Source organism: Ammospiza caudacuta, chromosome 1, assembly GCF_027887145.1.
Source record: "Ammospiza caudacuta isolate bAmmCau1 chromosome 1, bAmmCau1.pri, whole genome shotgun sequence".
In the NCBI taxonomy this organism is placed as follows: Eukaryota; Metazoa; Chordata; class Aves; order Passeriformes; family Passerellidae; genus Ammospiza; species Ammospiza caudacuta.
In genome coordinates, this window is record NC_080593.1 from 82,811,924 (window position 1) to 82,821,929 (window position 10,006).

The 10,006-nt window shown below is 39.1% G+C and overlaps 1 protein-coding gene across 1 annotated transcript; it reads left to right on the forward strand.

The window, feature by feature from the left end:
* Positions 1 to 843: 843 nt before the first annotated feature.
* On the forward strand, positions 844 to 9,650 carry LOC131566374 (carboxymethylenebutenolidase homolog). Its single transcript, XM_058817640.1, has 6 exons — positions 844 to 967; positions 4,378 to 4,591; positions 5,204 to 5,311; positions 7,176 to 7,318; positions 7,694 to 7,785; positions 9,417 to 9,650. Exons 2-6 carry the CDS (start codon positions 4,386 to 4,388, stop codon positions 9,594 to 9,596), a joined length of 729 nt encoding a protein of 242 aa, XP_058673623.1. The 5' UTR covers positions 844 to 967; positions 4,378 to 4,385; the 3' UTR covers positions 9,597 to 9,650.
* The last annotated feature ends 356 nt before the right edge of the window (positions 9,651 to 10,006 follow it).

A 10,006-nucleotide genomic window follows, 5' to 3' on the forward strand; every position in this document is an offset into this window, starting at 1 on the left:
CCCTACCTCACAGAGTACTCCTGGGCATCTGCTGGGTGACTGGGGAACTTTTTTGTCATATACACCAAGAATAAAAATTTCTTTACTGACCTCTGTCATGAAATTACATTATAATTTTCTTTGTGTCTCTCATTTGCATGCCCCTCCAATATGCACACACTCCAGACCATGTGTACACACAGAGAAAAGGAGTGTATGTCAGACCAAGGGCTAAGTTAATGTTCATTGCATACAGTGTTGTTGTGGAAATAAGAATGGAAAATTTCAATGAGGCACCACAGACTGCAGTCTTTCTCGCTTGTCAAATGCAAGTCTAATCACAAATAACCTGGAACACTTTTCAACTTGTTGAGAATACTTATGGGTGTGGTTGTAGTATATTGAATGTGTGTGCTAGGGAGACTTAGTAAGTTTTTTAAGATGCAAGTTTGCCAGGACAGATTCATCTTAATTCACCTCAAATTTCATTAATGGCATTTATTATAGTCAAGAAAGTATACGAATATGCTTCAAGAAAATGCATCAGCAAACACACCACTGATGCTAAATGTCTCAGTTATAAATACTGAAGTCTAAAACCTTTGCAGTGTCTTCATTGTCTGCATTACACACATCATAGTGTATTACAGTGTTTGGGTGCATCTTTCCTTCTCAACTCCATAGATAATAAATAAATGAAAGGTGGAGTAAAGGCAACTGATGTGGAGCCTGCTGCAGACTGCCTCTGTGCATGATCTGTCCCCACCCCTTCCGTTCGGGATGACTCTTGAGTGAAGCCTCTCCTCCTCGCTTCCCAATCCCAAAATCTGCAGAAGAGTTGAAGAGCACCTGAAAACTGGATGGGCAACACCAGGAGCAAAACTGTCAGCAAGAACTGGTTTTCTTCTTCTTCTGTTTAAAGAAATCTAGCTGGTGTCTCACTGAGCAGAAGAAGTGAGCTGGGCTGAAACAGGATCCTGCACTCCAGGTATGTGAGGGCAAACTGGTCCATGCAGACTGAGTTGACAGCAGAAAAGGATAACTACTTTTACCTGTGCTGAAAGGGAAAATCTGAAATTGTTAAGGAAGTAGATGTAGCTCTTTGAAAAGGCATGAAACAATCAGCAAAACCTACTTCTTTATAGAGAGACTATTATTTTGGTTTCAGTAAAAAATGCACAAAGACAAGTATCAAGGGGCAGATAAGATGAAGATAAAGGCTGTCAACTTTGGGAAAGTCTAAATTTCATTTTGAGTCTTTGCTACAAACTATGGTACAGCAATAGTTCTGAGGACACTGATAATTTATGTTCATCAAGTATCAAGTTCTCATTAAAGAACCATAAGATTTTTTTCACCGTTATGGTAATTAATTTTCATTCTTTTCATTGTTTGGTCCACTGAGCTCTTAGCATTGAAATGAAATGCTGCTGTAGCTTAAAATGTTTTCACTCGACCCGGGAAAAGGGCAGAGATGTCACATCTTGGCATCAGTAGTTCAAGGTCCTGCCAAAGAGCACAGCACTTTAAGATCACGTGCTCATACTCACTTTCTGAGAAGTGGAGATTGTCCTTAGCAGGATCTTTGCCTCTGTTTAACCTGATTGCATTTTAAAATATTTTTAACCTCACTTTTCAAATAGAGATTTGTTTTTTCCTGATAAAAACTAAGACTCAGCAGAATATAACTATGTGATTTGCTGCTCCCAGAAATGCAGTAGTTCGGGTCTGTCCTACCACCTTTTGTGGAGCCCACCTTTGTGTTGTGTAAATAACTCTTGTCAGTTTTTAAGTTACTTGTGTAAAAGCTGAATGATATCAAGACACCCAAAGAAGGGCAGAACTACTGGATAGAAGTAGAAGGTCTAAGAAGCCTTTTTCTCAAGGAGCAGTAGGATATCACAAGACTCATCAATATCTGCGGTTTTCCCCATGAGCAGCATAACTTTTCCCCGTGTTCCCAGCAGGCGCTGCATCCCCTCTGTGCTGCAGCACAGTGATGCGGAGCGGGGCATAAAGCTGAGATGCTGCCGGCTTGGAACTGTGCCATGGGGAAAGCAGGAAAAGGAAAAGTGTAGTGGATGAAATTGGTGGGAAGAGGGAATGAGGTGAGACTGGAAAAGTAGGAAATATCCTGGCGTGCTGCTTTGCCACACCACATTGCGTGGGACAAAGCAGGCGGGAGTAAATAAATCTCCTGACTGAACAGGATCCCATCAAACTTCTAAGCAGTTCAGGTGTGGCTGACTATTTACTAATGTTCTCTGCTGCCTGGTGCCTGGAAAGGAGCCAGCTGGCCCGGCCTCAGTCAGCACAGGCCAAAGAAATGGTTTCTGGGAAGCAACCAATGGATAGGGAGTAGGCTGGTTCACAATTATTGCAGAGTTTAGTGACTCCTATGCAACACTTCCTTGAAGGGGACACAGGTTGTGCCCTTCTCAACAAAATACCACAGTGGAGTAAGACTGTGGCTGCCATCTCAGAAGGCAGCAGTGTTAGCTATCTTTGGGAGTGTCTGTGGCTTCTCCAGACAGCCTCCTGTGCTTCAACCAGCTCATTCACCTTAGGTTATAAAAAAGAGAGGTAGGAAGCACTTTTGTATGAACAGACCTCCCTCAAGCATTTTCAGGCATTTCAAGCATTATGGGAGGGCTTAAACTAGGAGATAATCTCCTAGGTGTGACACACCTTCCCTTTCATATAATGCCAAAACAATGGAGGTCTTAATCCTGAAGATTAGGCTACTTTGTGCTTCCTAGAACCAAGCCTGACAGATGTTGAGAAAGGTGCGATGAAAATTACACATGTAATCAATTCTCATTTATCAGGACAGAGGATTACTGGTGGTGAGAGATCATCCATCTTGTGGATTTATCTGAATGAGCTTGATTAGAGCAGTGTAGCCATGTCTGCCCAGTTCCTGTATGTCTACACCACTATTAGCCAGGGTTATGGTTGTAATCAAGCATATTTGCTCAAACTCCGTTCTGGCCCTGCCAGATCTGGTGACAGCAGCCCCAGGCTTGGGAGAGGAGTGTCTCTGCACTATGCATTGAGGAGCATTTAATAAGTTTAAATGCATATAAAATTTGGGTATAAAGCAGTCTAAATGCATATAAAATATGGATCCTTTTATTGTGCCAGAGTGAATCATGCAAACTGGGAAGTGTTGTGCAGGTCATAAACAAGTGGTGAGTCTCTGGCACCGACTGTCTGTTCTTCAGTCTGTCCATACCATGGTTCCAAATGTGTCTGCATTGCCCAGGCAAAATTACCCATCACTCTGTGAAATGCAGCCCTCTGCTGCACTAGTCAATGGAGGGCTGAGGAAGGCATGTATTTTTAGGGGAATTTGCTGCTCTTCCATGAAGATTAGATAGTTGTATGAAGTCCATGTTACAACACAAACTAAAATAACAGGTTGATGTAGAAATGATGGAGACAGGCATAGTGTATGTGCCTGTGTACTGCACGCCCAAGGACAGTTTCAAAGTCAGCACAAAGTCAGTATATGGCTAGGAAGTGCTACTATTATCACTGCCCCTGCAGACTTAATTGGATTCCTTGTATAGATGCATTGTAACACCACTTTTAATTACAGGATCACAATCTACTTTTTGCACAGAGTCCATTCCAAGCTCCTGACACAGAGAGTCAGAACAACTTTTCACTTTAATCTGTCTAGCACATCTAACTGGCTCATTGTCTCTAATTGCTACTTTTGCAGGAAGGACAAAACCATATACTCTCAAATATTCTGAATGAGGCTTGCACATAAGCTTGTTTTCTTGCAATCCCTCTCAAGGGCATAGGGGCACACAGCGTTGGAATCTAGTTTACAAATCCATCCTGCAGCTCTTCATTAACTGTGCCCAGTCCTCCTGCCCTCAGAAGAGCTGTGATGGCGCTACAGATGAGCTACCAGCACCAAGAGAAGCACTGAACACCACACTTCAATGCAGCACTTGAGTGCTGTTGTCTTTGCAAATAAAGGAACCAGCACAGGATTCCCCATGAAGACACGGGTGATGGCCCCATACCTCAGGAGACAGTGACACGGGAAGCCATAGTGCTTCACACCTGTGCTCACAGAGCCACATGGCAGCAAAACAAATGTGACATGAGTGTCAAGATCTACATGTCCAGGTTGTTTGTAGTTTGACAACTTTGATTTTGGTATTTCTCTTCATTCTCAGCTTAATAACATAATAGATGAAGAGGCATTCTTCACTGGAATGTTGCTTTTGCTTTTTTCTACTTTCTCTCTTCATACAAGGACATCAATGTTATTTACAGAAGTTATCAAACTACTTTCGGAAGACAATATTTGCCTGTTTGTCCTAAAAGATTTTTAACAAATTATTTTTACATTCTTGCTATATTCTTCTTGTTTTTTAGGTTTTCAAATGGCTGATCCTTTTCTATATAATACTGGAGAAAGGTCTCACTATGGGTGCCTTGGCCATGAAGTACAAATTGACTACCTTAAGGCATATGTTTGTAGACCATCTTTTTCCACGGACAAAGCTGTGATTGTGGTCCATGATGTATTTGGATGGCAGTTCCCAGACATTAGATACATAGTCGATTTGATAGCAGGTCATGGATATATGTAAGCAAATTTCTTTCTTATCTTCCCCTTAAATGCACTGATAGACCACCAAGCCCAAAGTGAGGCATAGCATGTGATGTTTCCAACAGACAACCATACCACTTCAGTCTGAGCAAATAAAAAAGAAAATGGACAAAATATTTGCATGGAGCCATTAAAGATGCTAAAACTGACTCAGGAAAATGGCTAGCTGAGCACAAAGGCACAAAGAGTCTTGAAGTGCCTGTGTTTGTGCTTATGAAGCAACATGGGTGGTCCAAAGAGAAACAGTGGTATCTATTTTAATATGTATAAACTTTTCAGAACCAAACCTTTTGAATATTTGCTTTGCCTTGTAACAGCAAAGAGGTATATATGTGTAATATAGAATCAGGAGGTTTGTTTAATCCCTTTATTTTTGTATTAAGTGTGTCTAAGGAAATAATAAGGAAACAATTTGTGTCTTTGTTGTCCATACAAAGACATATACTTTTAGCTAGCTGATTACCAGAATAGGACGAGTAAAACATGATTCAGACAGTGAACATGTAGATGTGTACTCTCAACTAGAAGATATTAAGAGACATTTAGACAGTTTTAATGAAAATTGTCTGAATTCCATATCTCACACAGAACCATCTGCCCAGACTTCTTCAAGGGGACAAAACCCTGGACATCTACTGATCACTGGGCTGACTTTCCTGACTGGTTGAAAAATCATGATCCTATGAAAGTAGACAAGTAAGATACATATTTGTACTTGAACTTTAAGAAGCATCTAGCAAACAAGAAGAATGTATATGAAATGTTAGAAATGGCACCTCACAGCAGGGCAAGCTAGCTACACAACCACAGTTTCTTGTTCTGGGTGATTCTTCTGTGGTTCTGGGCACAGTCTTGTCTGAGATTTGAATAGGATCATCTGCTCTGCCCATCACTCTGCTTATTGTCCCCATCTTGTGTTCCTGAGCCCTTTTCTGACTATGTTACACTAGCCATGCAGGCTCACAGTGTTTCACAGGCTACAAAATAACCAGCACTCTCACCCACAAGTGCTGATTCTGCACTCAGTTCCTCAAGATAAAGAGGAAAATTCTTCTACAACTGCAGATGCTATCTTCCAGTTGTCACATGCCCATCTTGCTCTCTGCCTTGCAGATTATGACAGATACTGAGCAGCACTACCTAAAAATTTGCTAGACCAAAAACCTAAGAAACATCTGATAAATTCTACTGTTTTTTTCAGTGTGAAATAGAGGGATCATTATCTGTATAACCTAACAGTACCTGTAACAAGGCTTCCCTGAATCATGGGAGGCATTGATGTTTCTTCAGCATCTCTCACCGCAGCTCAAAACTTCAGATGATAGTGAGGTGATGATGACACCCTATTACTCAGCCACCATCCTGCAAGCCACAAGTATTCTTCTGACCCTGTCCAGATACTCAGCAGCCACAGTCTATCTTCAATCACTCTCAGCAAAGATTTTGACCATATAATTTCAGAAGCTGTGACCAAAAGCTGTGATTTTTTAAGACACAAATTACTAACAATTGTAAAAAATCCCCCCCAAACAAGAGCAGATATGTGGGCACTGTCTGAAAAAATTGAGATCTCAGGACGTGCCTTTACTGTCTTAACTGAGGAATCGCTTGTAGGTGAACATTCCAGTTCGGATCCATTGCTCTTTCAGAGAACATGGAATCCAACATATCCATGGCTTTCTTAGTTTCCTTTCAAACAAACCAAACCTGAGAGAGCATGGCCACAGGCCCAGGACACAATGTCCTCCTCATGTCACTGCCATACTGGGTTTTGTTTGTTCAGCCTAACCAAACATGAATGACCATACAACTCTACCTAATGTTCGAAAATGCAATTAATAGTTTATGAACTCTGCATTTAAACTTAATTTAAAACTCTGTAGGCAATGAAGAAGATAAAATTATTGAGACCTCAGAAGTCAGCAATTTAAAAAAAATTTACTTGCTCTCACCTACAATAGTAAAAATATTTTTCATGTTTTTTTTCATTGCACCTCATGCAAAAGTTTTTTTTTAAACATTGTTGTTACTGACAATGTAATTTGAGTAAATGCTATTTTAGCATAACATTCTTGCATGTAGGCTTGGTAAGATATTTTAGTATTAACTCATGTAACAGGAATGACAGGAAAAATCTTTATCTAAATAGGTGAACTCTGTAGAGATAGTACAGTGAAGCTTATCTATTCTTACAGTCCATAATGCAAGATGTTGTTCTACTTGCAGATATGTCTTGTCTTTAGTTGTCCTGTCCTAAACAAAGTGATTCAAATAAAAATTTACTAATTTTGAAAACAGAGGAGCAGGTGACAATTCAGGTAAGTATTTAAGTGCCTACACCTGTACTTCCCTAAACTAGGACCAGAGATGTAAACTCCCATTTAATAATAGAATCCACTGCTCTAGCCTGAAATGTGCTTTTTAAAGTAATCTCTGTTTTAAGCGATTGAGGGTGCAGCCACAGAAAAAATACCATGTATGTCTTTTAACTTACTTCTTAAATTGTCAAGTATTGGCTCTGCAATAGATTCCTTAGTTTACTTTTCTTTATATGTCTTAGGGAAGCTGATGTTGTCTTGAAGTATCTAAAGGAACAATGCGGTGCAAAGAAGATTGGTATCGTTGGGTTTTCCTGGGGTGGAATGGCAGTACATCACTTGATGCTGAAAAATCCTCAATTAGCCGCTGGGGTGTCCCTCTATGGTAGTGTAGAACACATGAAAACTTACTTGGGTTCACATGACTATGCATTGTTTGTAATTCTACTCATTGCTTTGTAACAATTTCTATAAATACTCAACTCAAAGGTGAGTTGCAGATTTTAATTATGGTTATTTCAGCCATAAGCTATATTGATACAAAAATATTAAGGATACTGTAAGCAAAAAAAAAATAATTATTCCTTGTTTTAGGAGAGCAGGGAAATATGCTTTCCAAATGCTTATTCTCCATAGCCAGTGTCCTCATCTAAGTAATGTACCTAATGAGTAAACTTAAATAGAAATGTTTTCTTTTATTTGCCATTTATCTCTCAGTAATGCTAACCTCACTAATGGACTGTTTCTCAAAACATTACAGGAATAGTTAGAGACTCTGAAGAAAGATACCGTTTACTAAATCCCACGTTTTTCATTTTTGGTGAGAAAGACCACACGATTTCTTTAGATCAGGTAAGCTGTTGTTCTGGAGAGACTTCTTTTCCCATAGCTCATTTATCCTACACAGAAATCCTTGTTAGAAAGGGTTGTTAGTTATCGTTTAAATCCTTGTTAGTTATTTCACATTCAAATAATAGACAGGTTGGACGGTTCTGTTTATATGTCAACTTTCCCTCTATCTTGTTTAGGTTATTCAAAGCTTCTTTTTTGAGGTAAGAAATACAGTAAAGAACAGTCATCAGTCTCTGAGTGGCTAAATAAGCAGAGTGTGAAACTGGGCGCGGATATCCAACTTGGTATGAGCCAAGCATCTCAAAAACTTGTATGCTACTGTTATGGGTGAGAAATCAGGTAGCTAAACCACTGAATTTGGACACTGAATGGGGGAAAAAAGTATTTTCAGCTTAGTAACTGAACTTTCTAATTAATTAGTCTCATGACTAACTGCTTTTACCACAGGAAGAAAAAATGAGCTGTATCAAAAGAGTGGGCATGAAATTTAGCTGAGACAGCAACTCATAGATTCAAATGTTTTGGCTCTTGGCTGCCATCTATGCTCTGATATAACCCCTACTGTAAGCATATGTGAGAGGCTGGATAAATATATGGGTAGGAAACTGGTGCCCTCTTCTGTGCATAAATTCCTTTTCTTCAGTGACAAGGATAACATACCATCTCTAGCACAGCTTGTTTTTTAGGTAGGGTCTGACTGGAGAACTGGCAGTGTGCTCTGGGAATGCAGAAGTCATTCAACATTTACTTCTAACTGCATTAGTCAGCATATTTATCTGTACCTCATATGTGTCTCCTCTGCAGAGGAAAACAAATCCTTCACCCCCTGTCCTCATTTTATGGCAAACGTGTCTTTCTCCCAGGGGCACACTTTTGGCAAATGCATTTTTTCTGTCATGTATTACACATTGAAACCACTCCCTTTTCTCCTGAAGCTTTCTTTCTGTGCAGACTGTATCAGTAAAAAATCCTGCATGAAACAAAAAAACCCCCTCAAATATGTAGTTTTCTGTATTGAAAAAAAGGGCTTCATAAAAAAACCCAAACCAAAATGACAAAAAAAAACATGAAATAAATTAGAATACTCTCTCTAATCTTCACAATGGATGTAAGTAAGCTTTCGGGGCAAAATAAGTGTTCATTCTTCTATTTTCTGACTTATAGTGGAAATAAGAACAAACTGTGCCAGCAAATCTATATGGGTACATGAACACATTGTTAGTACTTTGTATGTATGCTAATCACCAAAATGTTATGCAATAGCAAAATTCGATGTTTAGTTAACAAAAGAAAAAAAAAATCCTCCATGTTTTCCTAAACTCCGTTACTAAGCCTATCAAAATGTTTTGGACTGATGGACACTAAGGTTTGTGGTCCATGCTCTCTCAGGATCAGAACTTCAAGTGCATGTTACAAGCCTGAGTCTGAACAGACACACACCTGTTCCTTTATGGCAATGAGATTTACCAAACCATCTTTGCTACAACTGTTGAGGTTCTTAGACTCACCCATACTTTAAAAAAAAGTATCAGTCTTACACCCAAAGAGGCATTTTCTCTATGAGAAACTGCAAATTTGGCAGACTTAAAAAAACCCCACAATGTAATGGAAAAATGCTTTTTATTTTACAGATCTTCTTATTGGAGGACAAGCTGAAACAGTATTGTAAAGTTCCATACAAAATTAAAGTTTATCCTGGGCAAGTTCATGGGTTTGCACAACTGAAGCCAGAAGATATGAAACCTGATGATAAACCTTATATTGAAGAAGCTAGAAGGGATATGATTGATTGGATCAAAATGTTCGTTTGACAATAGCAGAAAGAAATGCTAGGCTTCAAGATCAGTGATTGATTTAATTTGAGAGAAGAAAACAGTCAAGGGAAAATTATCTCATTTTGAAAGTTGGCATAAACTTAAATAGGAATGCTTTAATTTATATCTTTAAATTATTTTTGACAATATTTACAGAAGATTATGAAATAAAAAACTAAAGGATGATTAGGCATTAAAAAGCCTTTTGAAGTTTTCTTGCTTTTTATTTGCTTCATTATTTTACATTATGACCTTGATACGCATGATAGTGCTTATCCATTTTTCTTTGCTAGCAAGCATGACTTCATCATGACTTTACTTGAGTAATTTGAGGCTTTATTTTGGTGGGATGATTGGTGGTCACAGGTGTTCACGTGGAAGTGCCCTGGGTTTGCAGACATTTTTTT